Below are 22,463 nucleotides of genomic sequence, written 5' to 3'. Positions count from 1 at the left end.
TGTCTGATCCTCAGGCTTTGCTGATGTACCTCCACATTCTTTGGACCTACTCAATCACTCTTTGACTTGAGCACTTTGGGACCAAGCCATACAAACAGGGAAGGCTTAGCCTTAGAAGTCCTGCCATCTTGTATTTATCCTCTATCTTCCATCTGCCTCATAAATGAATAGAAAAATATCCAGGAGAACAACTACTTGAGTAGCAGATATGACTGCTTCTAGTAGCAATGCTCCCCTGAGGCCTCTTCCTGAATGTTGACTGGTCCCCTGCTGATCAGGTACAGTGCAACAACACCAGGGGGCTGAACTTGGTTAGAAGGTCACTGATAGCTGGCTGGTTTCTTTCTTTCCTTGTTTCTTTAGGGTGCAGAATGGCAGTGCCTGGAAATATAAGAAAGTGGTTTTCCAGGAGTTTGCTGATGGTTCCTTTATGAAGCCTCTGGATCGTGGGGAGCTGACCGAACACCTGGGACTCCTGGGACCATATATAAGAGCAGAAGTTGAGGACTATATTGTGGTGAGTTGGGAAAATATCCATCAAAGGCAAAATCTGCTTGATGATGATGATGATGATGATGATGACAACTATGACAACGACAATGACTAACCCCCTCTGGACTACTTTCCCAACTACACTCACAGGTCAGGTCGGATCCCTTCTGGGGACTTGAATTCTAATCCTGATATAGACATTGAATAACTATGTGACCTTGGGCAAGCCACTATTCCTCATTGTTTCTTCATCTGTTAAAGAAAAGGGGAGGGGGGCATTACACATAATGTAATACGTCCTGAGATTGTTGTGGGACTGAAATGGATCATGTCTATATAATGGAGGGGATGGGGAGTAGCAGCAGATCTCACTGGGCTACTCTGGCTAAAGTCTACCCCATAGTCTACCACCCCAGATCTAAGCATCTGCCAAGAAACGTCAGCTATTCTACTGGGGGGGGGGGGTGAGGGGTCCTTCTTGCCACAGTGTTTTTCTGCCACTGAGGGCATCCAATTTTCCCCAGATTCTACTAGCCTAGGAATGTACAAAAGCCATGTTTCTCCATAGATCACCCAAGACAGAAGCTGGCTTTAGGTGGTAGTAGGGACAGCCAAAAATAGGATCCTTCCTAAGAGGCAGTGAGCCATGTGCAGAGGCCAGCCCTAGAGGCTGCCATAGATCAGTGTTCTGGAAAGGAACTTTGAGTGAGAATTGTGGTTGGACAGTTTGGATTGGCAAAACAGTAGGGGTGTGTGACTTTAGTGGCAGAGCAGGAATAAAGACTGGGTATAGGGATAAGAAGTAGAACAGGAAATGGCAAACCACTCCAGTGTCTTTGCCAAGAAAACCCCATGGACAGTATTGGCATGCTATGGTCCACAGGGTCCCAAAGAGTTGGACAGGACTAAACAACTGAACAACCAATGGGGATAAGAAGGGCCGAGATCCAATTGCTAAGCCCCTCTTCCCCCATCCCCCTCAGTGTATATTGACACAGAGTGAGCTGTGATGTAAGTTTGGCTGGAGCTACATATCTGAATCAGCTTCTGAGCTTTCCAAGGTTCTGTTTTGGCAGGAATGTCAGGGTGCCCTCAGGTAGAGATGCTTGTAATAGCATCAAATACAACAGATGCTTCCTTTGATTCATTGGCACTGCCTAGCACAGAAGCCAGAAGGCATTGGGCTCCAAGCCACTTGGAATTTTCTGTATTTTTCCATTTTCATTTAGGGGTTTGTAGTAACAGTTAATGTGTCGACTTTGTTTAAAGTTGATATAACATGTGGATCTCTTACAGACTGATTAGAAAATAAAGTTTTATTTATATATCTTCCTGGAAAAGTCATTGAAATTCCAGATGAAGAACTTGTTCCTTAAGGGTTTTAAGAACCAGAAGTTTTTTTCAAAAATGATCTGGTTTCAACTTGACTGACAACCAGAATGAATCTTGGCCGATGAGCTAACCCAACTTTCTTAGGAACACCAGGCTTTTGTGATGCTTAAAATCTGCATGACTGGGAAAAGGGGCCATCTTAGCAAGGTAGGGTATAAAGAGCTCCTGACCTGCAGGCACAGGACCTGAGCCCGAATCCTCTGCCAGTGTGTCCTTGGCATGTCACTTCAACTCCTTGAGCCTTAGTTTCCTGCTTTGTATAATAAGGGTCTTGAATTCCAAGGCTTCTGAGGGCCTTTCCAGATCTAGAGCTAAGATCTTGTGATTTCATATGAAGAAGGAAGGGAACAAACATTTATTAAACACCTATTGTTTTCTGAGTACTGTGCAAAGGGCTTTACAAATATTCTCTCATAATAGCTATTGTCTGCTGACACTCACCTTCTTTCCTAAATGAATTCAGTGCCTGGCTCACAATCTCTTCTCCCAAACTTCTGTCCTCATTCTAGGAGACTTCAACATCCACATTGATATCTCTAACATCCTAAGCTCTGAATTCCCATGAGCTCCTCCTCCACTAAAACTACTCTCTCCAAAGTTACTAATGACATCTCAATTGCCAGATCCAATGGCCTTTTCTCAACTATCATTCTCCTTGACGTCTCTGCTGCCTTTGATACTGTCCATCACCCTCATCTCCTTGATTGTCTTTCCTCTTCAGGTTTGCAGGACACCACTCTCTCCTGGTTCTCCTCCTACTTATCTGACCATTCCTTATCTTGAACCTTTGCTGGATCCTTCTCCAGGCCACAGCCACTAACTGCAGGTGTCTCCTACAGCTCTGTCTTGGAACCTCCTCTCTTCTCTCTCTATACTACTTTACTCAGTGATCTCATCCGCTCCCATGGATTCAATGATCATCTCTTTGCTGATGATTCTCAAGTCTCCTCTGACCTTCAGTCTCCCATCTCCAACCACCTTTCAGACATCTTAAACTCAACATGTCCAAAACAGAACTCATTATCTTTCCTTATCTATCAAACCATTCCCTCTTCCAAATGTTCCTATTACTTTTGAGGTCACCACCATCCCCCCAGTCCCCCAGGCTCACAACCTAGGAGTTATCCTGGACTCCTCACTATCTCTCACCCCCATATCCAATTTGTTGCCAAGGCCTGTCAATTTCACCTTCACAGCATCTCTCAAATACAGCCCTTCTCTCCTCTGACACTGCCACTCCCCCTGATACAGGTCTCATCACCTCATGCCTAGACTATTGTAGCAGCTGCTGAGGGGTCTTTGCCTGCCTCAAGTCTCTCCCCATTCTAGTCCATCCTCCATTCAGCCACCAAAGTGATTTTCCTAAAGTACAGGTCCTACCATCTCACCCTCCATACACACACTTAGTAAATTCCAGTGATTCCCCATCACCTCCAGGATCAAATATAAAATGCTCTGTTTGGCGTTTAAGTCCCTCCATCTCCTGACTCCAGGTCTTTTCTCAGGCTGTCCCCCCTACCTGGAATGCTCAGCCTCTCCATCTCGGTGTACTGGCTTTCCTGGCTCCCTTCAAGTCCCAGCTAAAATCCCATTTTCGTCAGGAAGCCTTTCCCATTCTCTCTTTATTCCAGTGCCTTCTCTTGATTATCTGTAATATCTCCTGCCTACAGCTGGTTTGGACAGAGTTGTCTACATGTTGTCTCTCTCATTAGAATATAGGCTCTTTTGAGGGCAGGGACTGTCTTTTGCCTTTCTTTACCTCCCCCATGCTTAGTTCAGTTCCTGGCACATCGTAGGTGCTTAATTAATGTTAATTGACTGACCTGTGATCCAAAGTAGACAGGAGAGGTAGGCAGATCCAGGGACCTCCAGAGGTCTGGAATTGAGTAAGAGAACCCAGAGAAAACAGCCATGAAAGTACGACTGGTGGGGAGAGCGGGCTAATTTAATAAGAAATGTGCCCGGGGATCTTACTTCTTTCTGTGGAGATGTTTGCATTCTTTCTTTGTTGCAGGTCACTTTCAAGAACCAGGCTTCTCGGCCTTACTCCTTCTATTCTAGCCTCATTTCCTATGAGGAGCATCAGGGGCAAGAAAGTGACCTTAGAAAGAAAGAGGTAAAACCCCAAGAGACTAAAACATATTCTTGGAAGGTGGAGCCCCATATGGCACCTACTGACAAGGAGTTTGACTGTAAGGCCTGGGCTTATTTCTCTGATGTTGACTTGGTAAGTGAAGAACTGTTTTCCTAGCTAATTTCTCATCCAGAACTAAAATATTTGGAATGATCTGGTGTGCCAGTACATACGGTCTGCCCAACACATGTCCAATGGAGATGATAAGAGGTTGAATACTTCAACACTTCAACAATTCTGTAATTCAGTGTTAGTGTTTGGTGGTGGGCATGCCCAGTTTGTCCAGCTTGGCTATTCCACATTTGATCAAGGACTTAGCTAAAGCCATAAATGGCCTACTTATCAAATTTGCAGATGGCATAAAAATTTAGTAGGGGAGGATAATATATTCAATAACAGGCAGGATCCATAAAAGATCTTGACAGGCTAGAAGATTGAACTGAATCACAGAGGATGAAACCTGATATGAATCAGTGTAAAGTCTTACACTTGGGTTACAAAAATCAACTTCACACATGTACAAGATGGAGGAAGTCTGAATGGATAGCAGTTGGTATGAAGAAGATCTGAGGATTTTAGTGGACTCAGTATGAGTTCACAGTGGGATGTGTCCACCCCTAAAAACTGAAGCTTCAGCTGAATTCAAAGAGTATCAAATAGGGAGGTAGTAGTCCCACTATACTCTATTCCATTCAGACCATGTCTAGAATATTGTGTTCCGGGGCAGCTAGGTGGCACAGTGGATAGAGCTCCAGCCTTGGAGTCAGGAGGACCTGAGTTCAAACCTGGCCTCAGACACGTAACACTCACTAACTGTGTGACCCTGGGCAAGTCACTTAACCCCATTGCCCCATTAAAAAAAAAAGATATATAAATAGAATATTGTGTTCAGTTTGGAGTACCAAGTTTTAGGAAGGACATTGAATACCTTGACAATCTTCCAAGGACTATGGCCAGCAGGCTGTAGATCAGGGCTGCCTGGGAGTGGGGTAGGGTAGATAGCACCATGGCACTCTTCTCTGAATTCAGCTAACTGCCTGAAATAGCACCAGTCATTCTTCTGACTCCAGGCTTTGGTCTCTGTTGAAGTACAGAGCCACAGGAAGGATAATATTTGAGGTTAAAATGCAGGCTTCCCCATTTTTGTTGAATGCTAGACATAGTAGAAAGAGAACATGATTTGGAGTCAAAAGACCTGGCTTCATATCCTAGTTCAGTTACCTCTTTGTTCCTAACCATTTTTTTTCCTTCTTTCTTTCTCAGGAAAAAGACCTGCACTCAGGATTGATTGGGCCAATACTGATCTGTCACCCTAACAAACTGAACCCGTCTTATGGCAGACAGTTGACCGTCCAGGAATTTACTCTGTTCTTCACCATCTTTGATGAGACCAAGAGCTGGTATTTCACTGAGAACATGGAGAGGAACTGCAAGCCTCCATGCAAGGTCCAGATGGATGACCCTGGTTTTCAAAGGAACAACCGCTTCCATGGTAAGGAAGGAGTCCTGCCTCCTGTCCCAGAGTCTGCTCCCCAAGAAGCTATTGCTGCTGTAGCCACTGAAGTCTTGTGATGCCCTTTGTAGAGCTGAGCCTACATGACAGTTGTAGCTACAAAAGCACTTGTACTATATCTTTGGTGTAGAGGCAGCATCTTTCCAACTAGAAATGTCAACATTGGTCTACTTTGCATTCCTCCATCTATATCTTTCTGTATAATCTGAGCCTCTTACTCTCCAACTTCTCTAGTAGGTCAAACTCGTCTTTCCGATGTTCTCCTTCTCTAGCAATCAATGGTTATGTGAAGGATACGTTGCCTGGATTGGTGATGGCTCAGCACCAAAAGATCCGGTGGTATCTGCTTAGCATGGGCAGCAATGAAAATATCTACTCTATTCACTTCAGTGGCCAAGTGTTCACTGTGCGGACAAAGAAGGAATATAAAATGGCGGTCTACAATCTCTATCCTGGTATGAGCTGACCCATGGTGCTTCTGTTGACTAGAATACCCTCCTTCCTCCTCTTCCCCAGTCCTTCTCTCATTCCAAAACAACTTGAGATGGATTCACTTCTCCCAGGAACCAAAGGCCAACTGATGCCACCCAACTGGCATCATGCATCTATTCTACATTCTCTTAGTGTATATATGCTTTAGTTTGTACTGTAGGAACTTGTCCTTAGTGATCTGTTGTTTGGCATATGTTTCTGCATGCATGTATGTATGTATGTACACATATATGTATATGTGTGAGTGGCTGAATGTATATGTGTGTCCTGTGTTCCCAATGAGTTTGCTTTTTCTGAAGTACAGGCATGACATCTTCTTTTTTCATATCACCTCTCCAAAGCCCTTCACATGTGGGAAGCATATAGTTATTACGGTTCCTTTGATGGCTAGCATGTGCCACTGTGTCTTAAAGCCAGAGGGACTCAAATATGGACTGTAAAGATGGCACCCTATGATTTTGGAAGGCAGACGCACATCTCCTCTTTCCAAGTATCCAAACTGCCTTCACAGTACAGCCCCCACGCTTCTGGTTCTCATCATGAGGGAAAGAACTCTGGTCCTTAGGCTTCACTTGCCACCTCAGCACACCCTGACATCAATGGAAAATAACCCTGACATTAGTGAAAAATGAGGTCCAGAATTGGGCCAGAAGAAGGATCTAGTGCTCCAGTTTGGAAGGTATTCATTTCACTGCATGTCTTAGATGGCTCGTTTTTGAGGCATGGTGGCATAGGATTGCCATCAGAAAAGGCAGTGACATGAGAATCTTCATATGCATGAGATAGTGAGGAAATATCTGTCTCAGAAGGAGTTACCTCTCTCTCATGCCCTCTCTGCACCTCCCCCCACCCTGTTTCTCTCTTAAAAAGGTGTTTTTGAGACAATAGAAATGCAGCCATCTCAAGTAGGACTGTGGCGGGTTGAGTGCATGATTGGTGAGCACCAACAGGCTGGGATGAGCGCCATCTTACTGGTGTACAACAAGCGTAAGTAGTTGATGCTGCCTCCTTAGATTGCTTGCTGTCTTAAGCTTGGGACTATAGAACATTTCATTGGAAAGGGCCTTTGGAGAGGAGGGAAGTTAGGCCCCAAAGGGGAAAGAGCCTTAGCTAAGGTCAAACTGTCAACATCTCAGTAGCAGAGCTGAGACTAGAAACGCAAGGCTTTGATATGGAAATATCCAAGGACTCATTGATAGGTACTGCTGCCCACACAGAGACCTTTTAAGAACTGATCTTTATTATATATGCACAGACTCATGTTCTAAATGGCCACTGAACATCAGGTGAAGTTTGGGTTTTTTTTTTTTAATAAGTCTTATATTGTTTCCAGTTACATCAGAGGGGAAAAAAGGTACAACTGAATTTACAACTACTGAAAGAGAAAGGAATTTACAGCTGCCAAAATGTAAAGATTTACATTTCAAAGGTATGCTTGTGAAATGGAGAAGTAGGAAGTTTACACATCCAAAGATAACTGGAGAAAAACCACAAGTCCAGTTGTAAACTGGTACAGGAGCTAGTCTGGAATTTACAACTAGCAGATGGTTATCCTAAAACAGAGCCAGAAATTCTTTCACACCTACTCAGAATTGGAAGTCTCAGCCATACAATAAGGAAAACCTGAGCCGTTAGGTGATTTTTCTTACGAAGAAAATAGTCATACTGGAGCCAAATAGAAAGGAAATGAAAAACACTTGTGACATCTCTCTTCTCCCATGCATGGCCCAAAGGGTGAGAAGCAAGCGTGTGCGTATATGTGTCTCTGTGTGAATTCAGTTCAATTTAATGCACATGTATTAAGCAGCTGCTATGTGCCAGGCAGTGTGCATACACACATTGAAGATAGTCTCTGTATTCCCTGCCCCCAAGGAGCTTATACTCTACTGAAGGATGTGAGGAATGGAGGCAACAATGAAAAATGACCCTCCTGGTTCCTCCTATTAGTTCTAATTTTTCCTTACAACATCACTAATGTGAAAATATATTTAATAGGAATGTAGATGTAGAGCCTATATCAGACTGTATGCCGTCTTGGGGAGGGAGGTGGGGAAGGAAGGGGAGAAAAATTTTAAACTCAAAAGCATATGGAAGTGATTGTTGATAAATCAAAATAAATTAATTAAAAAAAACAATAACAACAAAAAAAAAGAAAAATGACCCTCCTTTCTATGAGTGGCCTCCACCCTAGTCCAAGCACTGAGCAGCTGCACTCTCCAAACCCTGCCTACTTCCTGCTTTCCCTAGTACTGTTGAAGGCACCACCATCCTCCCAGTCACTCAGGCTCAAAATCTTGGGGAGGTTGTCATCATTATCTCCCCGCTCTCTCTCCCCCCATATTCAATCTGCAGGAGAAATCTACAGATACTTCTTTTACAACATCTCTTATATATACCCCCTTCTCTTCTCTGACATTGCCACCATCACTTCCTGCCTGGACTATTACAGTAGCCTGCTGGTTAGTCTCCTTGCCTTAAGTCTCTCCCCACTCTACTCTTCCTAAAGCTCAGGTCTGATCATATCACCCCTTCCCCCTAGTCAGTGAACTTTAGTAGCTCCCTTTTACCTCCACGATCAAATATAAAATCTTTTGGTTTTTAGAGCCTTTCATAATCTGAACCCTTGGTTTTAACCTGCTCCCCCCCCAACACTTTCCAGTCTTTTTATACCTTATAACCCACCATGTACTCTGTGATCCAGTGAAACTGGCCTCCTGGCTGTTCCTCTCACCAGCCACTCTATCTCTTGACTCTAGACATTTTCATTGGCTGTCCCCCATGCCCGGAATGCTTTCCCTCCTCATCTCTACCTCCTTGTTTCCCTGACTTCCTTCAAGTCTCAGCTTAAATTCTATCTTTTGCAAGAGGTCTTTCCTGGGTGCCCCAGCCCTCAGATTACCATCCCTTTATATTGCATATATCTTGTATGTCTATAGTTATTTCTTGATCATTAGCATGTGAGCTTCTTGAGGACAGGGACTGTATTTTTGCCTTTCTTTGTATTCCTCAGCAGAGTGTACTTAGCACATCGTATATAGTAAGTATTTAATAAATGCTTGTTGCCTAACTGAAAGGGAGAAGGGGCATTGGATGGTAGCTTGAAGGGATGGGAGGATCAAATGTTATGAGATCTGTGCATATTGGAAGGTAGCAGGGAAGAAATCAGTAGGTAAAGGGAAATTAAAGATGAAAGAGATAGAGAAAACAATCAAGGGAGCAAACTCCCAGTGATGGGAGAGGTTAGAACCGAAAGCATTAGTGGTGAGATTGGCTTTGGCTAGAAGGGCCACCCTTCTTCAGAGACTTGAGCAAAATAAGACAGAGTAAAGGATAATGTGGATGTATTTGAAGTGGGGAGTCAGGGAAAGGATGGAGCTCACCACTGATGGTCTCCATTTTTCTTGGTAATATGATGTGAGGTCTTCTGATAAGAAAAATGGAGAGAGGTGGTTAGAAGATGAGGAAAGAGAAGGTTTGGAACAGATACTGTGAGGAGTAGGATATCAGGCGTCAAGGGAAAATAAAAGTATCTCTAGGAAGTGGTGAAGGCCTAGTTGATATTAGCTAACATGAATTTGTAGTAAAGACGGTCAGTATGGTTGAGGTTCCTTGGATGATCACACTGGACTAGATGACTGCTGAGGTCCTTTCCAGCTCTGAAATTACTTGATTCTGTTTTGTGACTTCTGACAGTGGTCAGCAGCAGTCAGCAGAATTCTGTTCAGTGTAAATAAAGAAGGCAGATCTGGGGCTAAGCAGAGCATAAAGAGTGGAAGGAGAAGAAGGCAAGAGACTCAAGGATGGGAAAGACAGTGGTTTGTTCAACTGCATGACTGATCAAGACTATGGAATGAGCTCAGTTTGGGCAAAGCAAGAGTGATAAGAGTAATAAGGATTATGGAAGGAGTAGAGGTTGTAGTCAGGATGGAGAATGGGTTCTGGAGATGTGAGGTAGAGGGAAAGATGAAAGGATAGGAGACTGTGATCAGAGCTGGAAACTTCCAAGTTCATATCATGGAGGTGCTGGTGGGTGGCTATGAGAGAGATGAGATAGAAGCCCTGGCAGCTGAGAAGGTTGATGAATGCTGGGAGGCCAGAGTGTGCAAAGGAATAGGATAGCAACCTATATATCCAAATTCTCAAGAGTGAGCACAGGATGGAGGGGAAGGCTCTCTCGCCTACTCCTTTAGCATGGAGTTCAGAGTGACAGGTACTGAACCCCATGCCAAAGGAGGAAGAGGAGACCAGGAGGACACAGCAACAAGGGTGTGGACTGGGTGATGAGGATGGATACAGGGAATTTCAAAGGAGTAGATGTTGCTGAGTGATTTCTGGAAGTGACAGTAAGGAAGACTCTTAATCCTTACCTGGTGTATTGGGAGCTATGAGCTATGACACCTGTGTGCTGCGTATAAACTTGGTGTGCACTCCATGTGACATGTTGGGGCACTGCTGTAGGGTAAGGAGCTCAAATTGCCAGTGTGTGGGCTGCCTTCATTAATCTGACAGAACGGCATTATGGTAATTATCCTGTGTTGGAGTCCAATATCTTGAGTTGTCTCCTAGGCAGTCCTGTGCTCACATCTCCCACCCTGATATGCTGAATGCATCTAAGCATCTGGGCAAGTTAAAACCCATGATGGTTGGATTCTACCTTTAGATCGGAAGGTGATGTGAAACCCTTCAGCTGCAACCCCTCCCCGGGGCATCTGTCATTTGCTGTCTCTGTCCAACTCCCATCTCCCAGTCACTGAACAGAGCAATCAACTTACTGTGGCCACATCATTTTTTGGCATAGGGTCTTGTCCTGTAATTTCATGGTATGGAGAACTCTGTGGATGAGGAAATGTAAAGGAAGGTAACTGAAGAGGAGACCAAAAGAGGGACAGGGACCCGTCTGGATAATGTCAGTAGTGGAAAAGCCCAGAGATGGGGAAAGACTAACAGGAGTTTTCCAGCAATGTTGGGGACAGGAAGATCAGAAAAAGGGCTCAATCCCTAAGGGTCAGGGGATGCAATGATGGTAATTGATGACCTGGAAAAGTCAGAGCTATTCAAGTTTTACTTTGTTTCTAGTTTCTGTAGTAGTGGAGAACTCGATCTCCAGACTCAAAACAAAAGCTTCACAAGTAAAATGGTTAATGGGTAGGGAAGCCCCAAGAGAAATGAGCTAAGAGAGCACCTCCCTGCCCTCAGGGAGTCCTAGTCCCCAGGCTGGGGGAACTACATCCCAGGGTCCTGAAAGAACTTATGGATGGAATTGGGACCTGTTGTCCATGATCTCTGAAACTTGCTGAAGGATGGAGAAGATGGCTTTGGGCCTGATCCTCTAGAAGGAGCCATCACCTTCACTTGGAGAAGGTTTTCCAAGCAAGTTAGCTGCCAGAAGGGCTTGTGGTCTAGGGCTTACTCTTGCAGACTGAACTCAGGCAACAGTAGGGTAGCTGGCTGAAGCCCTTTCCAAAGCCTGACTCTCTCTATCCACTTTTCCCTCTCTCTCTTGTTCCTTTGTAGAGTGTCAGAATGCTCTGGGAATGGCCTCTGGCCAGATCGCTGATTCTCAGATCACAGCTTCTGGACAATATGGTAAGTGAGCCTGGTAGGTTTCTCTCATGCCTTTGTGCCAGTCAGCTCTCATGGTTTGCCCTTTAGCCTCTCTCTAGCCATGTTCCAGTATCCTGATGTCCACTGGTGGGTTGTATATGCATGCCATATGCCATTCCATTTACGACTAGCCTGAGCTCTTAATAGTGCAGGACTGGAGCCTTGTCCTGTCCTGCCATCGCTCCCTAAGCACCAAAGAACACATCTCCCAGTGCTTCTCTCCCAGTGCTTCCCTCCCAGTGCTCACCTCTACTGCTCTGCACATTTCCTCAGTGCTTAAGCGTTTCCAGCAGCCCTGGGTTCTGATTCTCAGCAGATGGGACAATTTCATTTGGCTCTTTCTAATACACAGTGTCCCAAAAGTCTTGGCACAATTTTAAGCTATTAAAGTTTAAGACCACATTAAGACTTTTGGGACATACTGTCTACGAGAAATAATGAAATGGCTCAGGTATTCTCAAGTCTTTCTTTGGTTTTCCCACCAAACCTTTGACCTGAGTCACTAACAAACTGTACTAATGACCAATAAGGAAAAGGGAGAGGCTCCTGCAAAGGGGCAAGGTGGCTATGTGCCAGGGTGATGGGGAGCTAGCCCCATAACTAGAGAGAATGGCTGGTTTCTTACTAGGGAAGCTTCATACAAAGAAATCAGGACTTCCCATCGAGGACCCAGCTTGGCAATGGCCTGATGACCTGGGGGCTGTTCTTTCTGGGCCTGTTTGAAAGTAAACTCCAACTTGGATAGTGACAGGTCCCTGAAAAATGCAGCTCCCTGGAGTTATACGCCTCTGACCATCCAGCTTAAGAGAAGGGCCCTTATATCACCAGACATCCACACCTTATATCATAGACTTTTAGAAAGGGGAGGCTGGGAGCATCCTTTAAGCCCCTCTAGTCCCTTTCCTTTGATTTAGTTTTTAAGAGTTTTACTGATGCCTTTTGTTTGTAAATCAGTCATTTTTAGCTACAGATCCCCTTCCAGTGAACCTTCCCTTGTAACTCCCCCCTACACAGCTACCCCCAAACCCTAACCCAAAACAGTTGAGCAAAACCGACTACCAGTGTATACAACATTCTACCCCCAAAGTCTCCAACCAAAAGGAAAAGGTGGAGCATTTTCTCATGTCTTTCCTGGAGCTGACCAGGACTGTCAGGAACAAGGGAGGTGTGAATGAATAATGAGATGCTTCAAATCTCTTTCCCTTTTGTTTAATGCAGGCCAGTGGGCCCCAAAGCTGGCCAGACTTAATTCTGCCGGGTCTATCAATGCCTGGAGCACCCAGGATGCCAATCCTTGGATTGAGGTAGGCCTTATACTGACATGGCATCATCCTGAGAGAAGCCCAGAACTGTACCACATTCCAGGACATGAGCATTCATTAAGCACCTCTGATATACAAAGCACTGTGCTGTGGCTACACTGTCCCTGCCGTTTAGAAGTTTATGTTCTAGTGGCTGGGGGAGATGCTGTAAGGCTAATATGAGGTAGGATGTGATGAGGGCGGAGGGCAAACCCAGATCAAGGGAGAGTCTGAGGAAGATGGGAAGAGAACACCTTCAACTGGGGGAGGGCTTTGGGGAACAGTGTCAGGGAAAGGTTCTGGGAGATGGAAGAGGAGGAAGGAAGGAGAGGGAGGAGGAAGAGAAGGAGAGAGGAGGAGGGAGGAGAAAGAAGAGAAAGGAGGAGGAAGAGGGGGAGAAAAGGGAGGAGGAGGTGGAGGAAGAGGAGGTTCCTAAGCTGAGGCTAAGGGGGTTCTCTAAGACATAGGTAAGGAAGGAGCACATTCTAGGTTTGGGGCATAGGGGTAAGACTTGGCAGGAAATGTTCAGCGTGTGCAGGGGAGTGGTCATGGAAGATCTTCAGTGCTAGGCTGAGGAATTGGGATTTGATCCTACAGGTAGTAGGGATCCCCTGAAAGTCCTTGAGCAAAGAAGTGACACAGTTAGAGCTGTATATTAGGATGGTGGTTGGAGGCTGAATTGGAGAGGCCATCAAGACTGTTACAGTAAAACTCCAGATAAATCCACATCAGCATCCAGGAGCTACGAACAGGTTGATAGGACATTGGGCTCGCCCTCTGGACAATGGGGCAGGGCTCAGAATTAGGCTCAGTTCACCAGCTTCCTTGACCAAATGAGATCATATCGGTAAAGCACTTAGCACAGGGCCTGGCACATAGTAGGCACTATAGAAATGCTTATTTTCCACACTACTCCTTTCTTTGAGAGTCGATCCATGCAGTGATTCTGGGTTTCCTTGGGGCTCTATAGTTATCTGCTCACCATATGGCTTCTCTCAGGGTTACTTGAACCTTGAACTTCTTTGAACTCCCTAAGGGGTCATTCACTGTTGCCATGGCAACTTAGGGGATAAGCATAGACCAAAAATGAGGGTTAAACTCCAGTTTGCCCAGAAAGCACCATCCAAAGTGAAGGAGCCAATGGTGGCAGAACACTGCACAGTGGGCCTGGGGCAGCAGGCAGCCTAGTAACCTGAAGCATGGGCAAAGTCCAGCATGAGCTGATACATATCTGTCTCTGAATGGTGAGCAAATGAATATAGACTTATTTGAGTGAGACCTTAGCCTGGCAAGCACTGACTGACTACCCCGGGGGCAAAGCTGGCACAGCCCTATACCTGTGTAGCCTGGAGTGGGGCACCAAGCTCCTGTTGTTTGACAATTGCTTCTGCTTGGCCCTCCAGGAGGCTGAATGGCCAGTTATCAAGTGGCCGGAGTGGCCTCAAATGAGAGGAATTTATTCATTTCTAAAGTCAAGGCTCTCTCACCTATTTCACGGCTTGGTAAGGCAAGAGTCATCCACTGGAAATTGGTGGGGGTGGGGGCTGGAGGAGGGGAACTGTCCAGGGCTGCCCAGTCACTCTCTTCTTCATCCAGCTTAATGTCCCAAAGTTCATCAAGGTTTAGAGCCAGAGCATCAGAGGCAATATTCCATCACTGTTGACTATGGGGTTCTGTTCAAACTCCTTTGCCTGGCGTTCAAGGCTTTCTCAAGACCTTTTTTGGTTGATGGACCAATCTGTTGAATACTTGGACCTTGGCCAAGTCCTTTCCCCTTGCTAGACCTCAGTTCCTTCATCTCTAAATTGAGGGTGTTGGATCAGATGACTTTGAGGGACAGTTCTACCTCTGATCATCTATAGCCCTGGTTGAATGATGTAAAGTAGGATTGGGAGAAGCCCTGCCAGGCCTCATTCCATAACACAAGCAGATGAAAGCTCCCTTCATGGTGGAGCTAGGTCAGATACCTGTACCTGGGGTCACTGCTGATCCCCACTCCTATCTCAGCTCTGTGTCTCTCTCAGTGTTTGACCCAAGGGTCTGCACACTAGGAATGTTGAATAGAATGGAAAAAAGTGATGAGGTCCTCAAGGTAGCTAGAATGGCTGGAGGTAGAAGATAAAGGAAGAGACTAATACAGGAAATATTTGGAGGGAATAATTGGCAGGATTTGGTGATTGGTTCTGGGAAGAGAAGGGGAAGAGAGGTCTCAGACATCCCTAGTGCTTGCTTGCTTGATTGGAATCTGGCTGCTTGGGAGAATGATGAGTGTCATTGAGAGAGTCCCTAGAGAGATACTACTGGGTAGGAGGGCTTGAAACAACGATGAGATTAGTGTCCAAAGTGAGGAGGATGCAGTGGGGGGTGGGAGGAGTGATGGTATGACCTTCAGATGGTAAGCGGTGATGTGAGTAAGTGATGGTCCAAAGGAGTCCTTGGGGAGGAGCCTCAGACTTTGGGAGAGGCACCCTGTGCTTCCCCCACATTTGAGCATCTATGTGCAGTACTGCTTCTTGCCCTTTACATTTCTGGTCTTAGTGTTCTCTGGCTCTTTAAAATCGATTATTTTGATTTCTATGCAAACATTGTACTCCTTCAGTAAATGTGAGTGCCTTGAGTTCAGGGAGTATTTTTTTGTTTGTGTTTATGTCTGCCAGTGCCTGTCAGAGGGTCTGGGCCATCCTCCAATGATACGATGGCACTATATGGTCTCATCCCTTTTTTTTGTTTGTTTTGTTTTTGCTTTTTGGTGAGGCAATAGGGGTTAAGTGACTTTCCCAGGGACCCACAGATAGTAAGTGTCAAGTGTCTGAGGCCAGATTTGAACTCAGGTCTTCCTGATTCCAGGGCTGGGGGAGTCCACTACAACACCTAGCTGCCCCTGATCTCATCCCTCTGTGAGTTCTCTTTGGTGCTAGAAATCACTACCCATCTACACCAACCCATTCTGTGTTAATCTTCTCCATGTCCTTTAGTGAGATAGCTATGGAGGGGCTGCCTTTTCCTCATGTGCTAGTGACCTTCCTCACATTATCCTGACATTCAGGGTACCCGTGGAACACTCTGGCTGTCCACCTGCCATCCCTCTCATGAGGCCTTGCACATAGAATAAGCTTAATAAATTAATGCTTGTTGAATTGAGTTTCCCAAAAAATGATCCCAAGTGTTCACGGGACAGAGTAAAATAAGATTCTGGCTTGATTGGCAGGTTGACCTGTTGGAGCCAATGATTATCCATGGTATCAAGACCCAAGGAGCCCGACAGAAATTCTCCAGCCTCTACATCTCTCAGTTCACCATCAGGCATAGCCTTGATGGACAAACATGGAAGGATTACAGAGGAAACTCTACTGGGACCATGATGGTGAGTAGACACTCCTCACAAAAAGAGAGGTGCCTCAAAGCATGGGACAACCCGTAAAACCTCAAGGCATAAATCCCAAAGACAGAGTCCCTGCTCCTGTAGGAATGGGGAGGCACACATCACAGAAGAAACTACTGTTGAGAGGGATCTCATGGGAACCAACTCTCATCTCTCTCCCGAATTCCAGTCCCACATCTCTAGCTGTCTAGTGGGCATCTTCACCTCTATCTCCTGTAGGCATCTCACATTCAACATATCCAAAACTGAACTCATTATTATCTTTTCCATAAACCCACTCCATCTTCCTGATTTTCTTGTTACTGAGGATACCATCATCCTGCCAGTAACCTAGGCTCAAACCTTGGTGTTATCCTTAATTCTTCTTTCTCATTCTATCCCCAATAGCCAATTGATTATCAAACCTTCTAAAACAGACTTCCTCAACATCTCTCTGACACACCACAACCCCCTGGTGCAGGCCCTCATCACCTCACACCTGGACTACTAAAATAGCCAGCTTGGGGAGGGGGGGAAGGTCTACCTGCCTCAGTCTCTCCCTACTCCAGTCCATTGTCCATTCAGCCACCAAAGTGATCTCCCTAAAGTGCAGGTCTAACCATGTCACCCCTCTCCCACCCCCACCAACCTTCCTTTGCTTCTATGATCAAATATCTGCTCCTGTTTGGCCTCTAAAGCCTTTCCCAACCTGACCTTTCCAAGCTGACTACACACTCCTCCTCCTTGTCCATTCAACATTCTAGCCCAAGTAACTCATTTCCCCCATCACTCACAGCCTTTCATCTCCTTGTCTATTCCTTTGTGCAATCTGTTCTCCTCCTCCCCCCATGCTTGGAGAATATCCTCCTTTCTCATTTCCACCTTAAGGAACCTCTAGCTCCCTTCAAGGCTCAGCTCCTGTAGCCTCTGTCAGAGGCCTTGTTGGATCCCACCCCACCCCCTCAAATCACTGTGGGATTATTTTGTATATAGGGCTATCGAGTCAGTCAGTCATTCATCCAGGGCCATAGGTGATCAGAGCTGGAAATGTCCCTTGAGGTCATCTGATCCAACACCCTTAATTTAGAGGTAAGATAACTGAGGTCTAGCAAGGGGAAAGGACTTGGCCAAGGTCCAATAACCAACAGAGAGAAGGGAATTCTGCCCCCAAAAGGGGGGCCTTAAAGGAAGCCAAAGAAGTCCCTTCTTGGAATTGAGGGAACTTCCCTCTCTTGGTTCTTTCCTGTCCATCTTGCATGTAGCTTGTTCAGACAGAGCTGTTTCCTTGCTGTCTCCTCCAACAGAATGGGAGCTCCTTGAAGACAGGGACCATTAGCTGAATTTTACAGATTAAAAAAAAGGAGCACCAACCTCCCAGGGTTGTGAAGATCAAATGAAATCATGTTACAATAGTTGTTTTTATTATTCTATAATTGGAGGCAATCAGTTGAAAAACATTTATTAATCACCTCCTACATACCAGTAATCGCAGTGCAATGTCCTGGGGGGTTCATCTGAAGTGGCATCATGGAGTGGGGACAGGAACACTGGCTCTAGCCCAAGGCCTTTGGTCAGATCCTGACACTGATACTTGCCAGCTGTGTGACCATGAATCAGTTTCTTCCCCTTTCTGGGCCTCAGTCTCCCTTTCTGTAAAAAGAGGGGATTGGACTGGACAATCTCTAAAGTCCCTTCAGACTCTGCAAATGGGCATAGCATACCAACTCCTACTTAAGGACCACCCCTCTTCAACCCTGCTCTGCTTACAAGCTTACCTAACTCCTTCCCAGCCCACCTCTGAACACTCTGCTGGAGATTTGATCTTGAAACTTGTCTGTAGCTGTCTGTTCCCTTCCTTAGCTGCCTTCGTGATCTCCCCACCCAAACCTGAGCAGAGCACCCTGGCTGCCACATCTGGGTGGGGTCTGGATAGAGGAGAAGGTCAGCTCAGCCTTCAGAGACTTAAGTCTTGAAATGAGGATAAAAGAAAAAGGGGGAAAGCTGAATCTCTCCAATTCATTGGTTACTAATAATCATTTCTCTCATAATACTAATAAGAGCTAGCATTTCAGAGTGCTTTACACATAGTATCTCATCCTCACAATAACCCTGGGATGGAGGGGCTGGAATTATCCTCATTTTACAAATGAAGAAACTAAGGCAGACAGAGGCTCAGAGGCTTGCCCAGGCCAGGCAACGAGGAAGTTTCTGAGGCTAGATCAGAACTCCCTATGTGACTCCAAGCCCAGCACCCTCTCCATTCCCTCCTGAAGCAGCTACCTAGCTATCCATCATGAGAGAATTGAGTTCATATTTGTGACTGGGTGGAAACCTCTCTCTCCTTTATTTTGTGGATTTTTTCCCTCCAAGCCACTACTAGGATCATATGATTATGGATTTTAGAGTTAGAAGGGATTTTAGAAGCCATCAAGAACCCCCTCATTTATGCAGAAGAAACTGAAGCAGAGAAGGGTTCACTGATTTGCCCAGGGTCACACAGTATCTGAGGCAGAACCCAGGTCTTCCCATCTCTGGGAAAACTAGATGGCGGAGTAGATAGAGTACTGGGCCTGAAGTCAGGACGATTCATCTTCATGAGTTCTAATCTGGCCTCAAACGCTTACTAGCTGTGTGACCCTAGGCAAGTCATTTAACCCTGTTTGCCTCTGTTTCCTCAGCGGTAAAATGGGCTGGAGAAGGAAATGACAAACCACTCCATATCTTGGCCAAGAAAACCCCAAAATGGGGTCGTAGAGAGTTGGACATGACTGAAATGACTGAAAAACTTTCTGACTCCAGGCCCAGAGCATGTTATCATCATTTCTAGGCCAAACACCTGAGCTGGAGAACCCACTTTGCCGCTCACTAGCTATTCGAATTTGGTGAGTCCCTCTGCCCCTTTGGGCCAGTTTCTGCTGCCTCTGCAGAATGTGAGCATTGGCCAAGATGGCTTTGAAGACCCAACTCTATGATTCTTTCACGTGGAAGTGGGATTAGGCATGCTACTTGTCTGGCTCCAAAGTGTAGAACTTGGGACAGTTGTAAAGAGGCAGATAGAGGGATTGAGGTGAGGGAGAAACTTCCTGACAATTGGAGTGATCCCCAAGTGTAATGGGCTCCCATTTACTAGCAGCCTACAGGGGTACACTGGACAACTTCTTGTGGGGGTGTTTGGAAGGAGATCCATGGTTAGGTGTGCTCTCTTAGATCTCCTCCAACTAAGACACAAGAGATTCTAGGAAGAAATGTGAAACCGTTAGGTCTGCCTTCAGCTAAGTTCAGTGACTATCAAATGGGCACCAGGTCCTAGACTTATTACATATCCTCAGTGCTGTCAGTACCATTGGCTGTTACAGTAAACCCTCTTTCTTGGGGGTAGAGACATTTTAGTTGGCCAGGAATGGACTAAAGTACCCTTCTGGATGTCTGCAAATGACCATGTCTGCAAAAGCTGTAGCTGGGCCGTGACCTCTTAGATGACAGGCGGGTACAGCAACCCCACCCAGATGATCCCATCTACCTGTGGGCACTGAATAACAAAAGGGGAAAGGGAAAAGAGCCAGGGAGGGATTGAGCACTGAAGATGGATGGCCTCAGCAACTTGTACCTGTTCTGTGAAAGTATCTAGCAGGAAAATGTTGCTGGTACTCTTCTGTCCCTGGCCCATATATTGTGTGTTTCATGTGGGTAGGGCAGGAGGCAGGAGCAGAGGTCCTTGGGTGAGGCCTTTTGACTGAGTTCAAGTTCCTTTTATTAAGGGGATTTGTTCTGTGAAGTTTGGATTCAGTCAAAGGGCCGCACTTGAGGACCTAGAAGGCCACATGTGGCCTTGAAGCTGCAGGTTCCCCACCCCTGACTTAGGGGAAGCAGCCTGCAGCTCCTGTGTGTGGCGGGGTGGGGGGGGGGGTGGGTGTTGGATTGTAGTAGTATAGAACCCAGATATAAGTCAAACCCCAAAGAATGGCGCTGAATGTGAACACAGGTGCTCCAGATTGAGCTTTAGAGATGCTGAGATTGCCTGGCCCTCATGCTCTCACTGTTGAGTCAGATAGGAAGGTGATGGAGAAACGAGAAAGGAAAGGAAAGGAGAGGACAGAGGACAGAGGAGAGGGAGCAAACAACTTGGGACCTCAACTCCACTGACTCTCTGTTGTGAAGCTTACAAGAGATTGTCATGGGAACGAGAACTGTGGTGATGCGAGGACCCCTGCGATCTGGGAATGTGAGCCAAATGAAGGAGAGCAGGGAGGGAAGAGGAACCAGAGTAGGAAGGGAAGAGGGAGGAGAGGAGAATGGAGGAGAGCTGGAAAAGAGGGAGAGTGAGCAGGAAGATGAGCCCAGCCGGCACAAGCACCTCCAAGGGGACGAGAGCACGAGGAGTGCGGAAAAGAGAGTGGGGAAGGTTGGCGCCCACACGAGTGTTGCAGGCATGAGTGCCGCAGGGCAGAGAAGAAGGGGGGTGGCGCCATGAGTCCAGCGGGCACGAACACCACGGGGACGAGTTCAGCAGTCACCAATGCCACGGGGACAAGAAGAGGGAGAGCAAAGGAGGACGAGCACGGGCACAACGTCACCAGGCACGAGCACCACAGAGACTAGTGCCTCAGGGAGGAGAGGAAGCAGAGTGGGGGAAGGAGATCCCGGAGGTTGGAAGGAAAGAGTGAGGAGGGGTGGCGCGGGGACAACCATTTCAAGAAGGAGCGCCCCAGGGATGAGAGCAGGGAGGGCAGAGGAGGAGGGCGGGTACAGCCCGGAGCCGAGCGAGCAGGAGCACCACGGGGACGGGACAAGCTCAGCAGGCACCGAGCGCTAGGGGAACGAGAGTGGGGAGTGCAGGCGCGAGCTCATCGGGCACCAGCTCAGCAAGCACTGAGCGCCAGGGGGAGTAGAGTGGAGAGTGCAGGCGCGAGCTCAGCAGGCGCGAGCTCAGCAAGCACCGAGCGCCAGGGGAACGAGAGTGGGGAGTGCAGGCACGAGCTCAGCAGGCGCGAGCTCAGCAGGCACCGAGCGCCAGGGGGACGAGAGTGGGGAGTGCAGGCACGAGCTCAGCAGGAACCGAGCTGAGCGCCAGGCGGGCGAGAGTAGGGAGTGCAGGCGCGAGCTCAGCAAGCACCGAGCGCTAGGGGGGCGAGAGTGGGGAGTGCAAGCAAGAGCTAAGCGGGCACGAGCTCAGCAAACACTGGGCTGAGTGCCACGGGGGCAAGAGTGGGGCGGGCGGGGCCGGAGCTCAGCAGGCTGGAGCTCAGCAAGCACGAAGGCCACAGGAATTAGAGTAGGGAGGGCGGGCACGAGCTCAGCAGGCGTGAGCTAAGCGGGCACGAGCTCAGCAGGCACCGAGCTCCAGAAGGAAGAGAGTGGGGAGTGCAGGCGCGAGCTCAGCAAGCACCGAGCGCCAGGGGGGCGAGAGTGGGGAGTGCAGGCGCGAGCTCAGCGGGCATGAGCTCAGCAGGCACTGAGCGCCGTGGAGGCGAGAGTGGGGAGTGCAGGCACGAGCTCAGTAGGAACCGAGCTGAGCGCCAGGCGGGCGAGAGTGGGTAGTGCAGGCAAGAGCTCAGCAAGCACCGAGCGCCAGGGGGACGAGAGTGGGGAGTGCGGGCACGAGCTCAGCAGGCACCGAGCACCAGGGGGACGGGAGTGTGGAGTGCAGGCAAGAGTTCAGCAGGCACCGAGCGCCAGAGGGACTGGAGTGGGCAGTGCAGGCGCGATCTCAGCAGGCACTGAGCTGAGCGCCAGCGGCACAAGAGTGGGAAGGGCCGGGCACGAGGTCAGCGCGCACTAGCTCAGCAGGCACGGGCTCAGCATGAACCCCGCTGAGCGCCAGGCGGGCGAGAGTGGGGAGTGCAGGCGCGAGCTCAGCAGGCACCGAGCGCCAGAAGGAGAGTGGGGAGGGCGAGCACGAGCTCAGCTGCGACGGAGCGCCAGGGGGACGAGAGTGGGGAGTGGGGCCGCGAGCTCAGCTCCCACCGAGCGCCAGGGGGACGAGAGTGGGGAGGGCGGGCACGAGCTCAGCTGCCATCTGAGCCCCAGGCAGGCGAGAGTGGGTAGTGCAGGCTCGAGCTAAGCGGTCACGAGCTCAGCAAGCACCGAGCGCCAGGGGGGCGAGAGTGGGGACTGCAGTCAAGAGTTCAGCGGGCACGAGCTCAGCAAGCACTGGGCTGAGCGCCAGGGGGACAC

At 47.7% G+C, this 22,463-nt stretch overlaps 1 protein-coding gene across 2 annotated transcripts in view; it reads left to right on the top strand.

Moving 5' to 3' along the window:
* The window catches only part of F8 (coagulation factor VIII), a 103,364-nt gene that overhangs the window by 72,168 nt on the left and 8,733 nt on the right, over nt 1-22,463 (top strand). The window contains exons 5-12 of one of the 2 annotated variants that reach the window (XM_027838933.1): nt 364-517; nt 3,899-4,111; nt 5,282-5,510; nt 5,804-5,986; nt 6,894-7,010; nt 11,538-11,609; nt 12,846-12,931; nt 16,137-16,292. In XM_027838933.1, the coding sequence (XP_027694734.1) occupies nt 364-517; nt 3,899-4,111; nt 5,282-5,510; nt 5,804-5,986; nt 6,894-7,010; nt 11,538-11,609; nt 12,846-12,931; nt 16,137-16,292 (1,210 nt within the window). The remainder of the gene's footprint in view (nt 1-363; nt 518-3,898; nt 4,112-5,281; nt 5,511-5,803; nt 5,987-6,893; nt 7,011-11,537; nt 11,610-12,845; nt 12,932-16,136; nt 16,293-22,463) is intronic. The other variant, XM_027838931.1, reaches the window with a different exon arrangement.

The sequence above is a fragment of the Vombatus ursinus genome, unplaced genomic scaffold, assembly GCF_900497805.2.
Source record: "Vombatus ursinus unplaced genomic scaffold, bare-nosed wombat genome assembly UNPS02014831.1, whole genome shotgun sequence".
NCBI classification, from domain to species: Eukaryota; Metazoa; Chordata; class Mammalia; order Diprotodontia; family Vombatidae; genus Vombatus; species Vombatus ursinus.
Note: the sequence above shows the minus strand (reverse complement) of the source record. Positions and strands in the feature narration are given on the sequence as shown.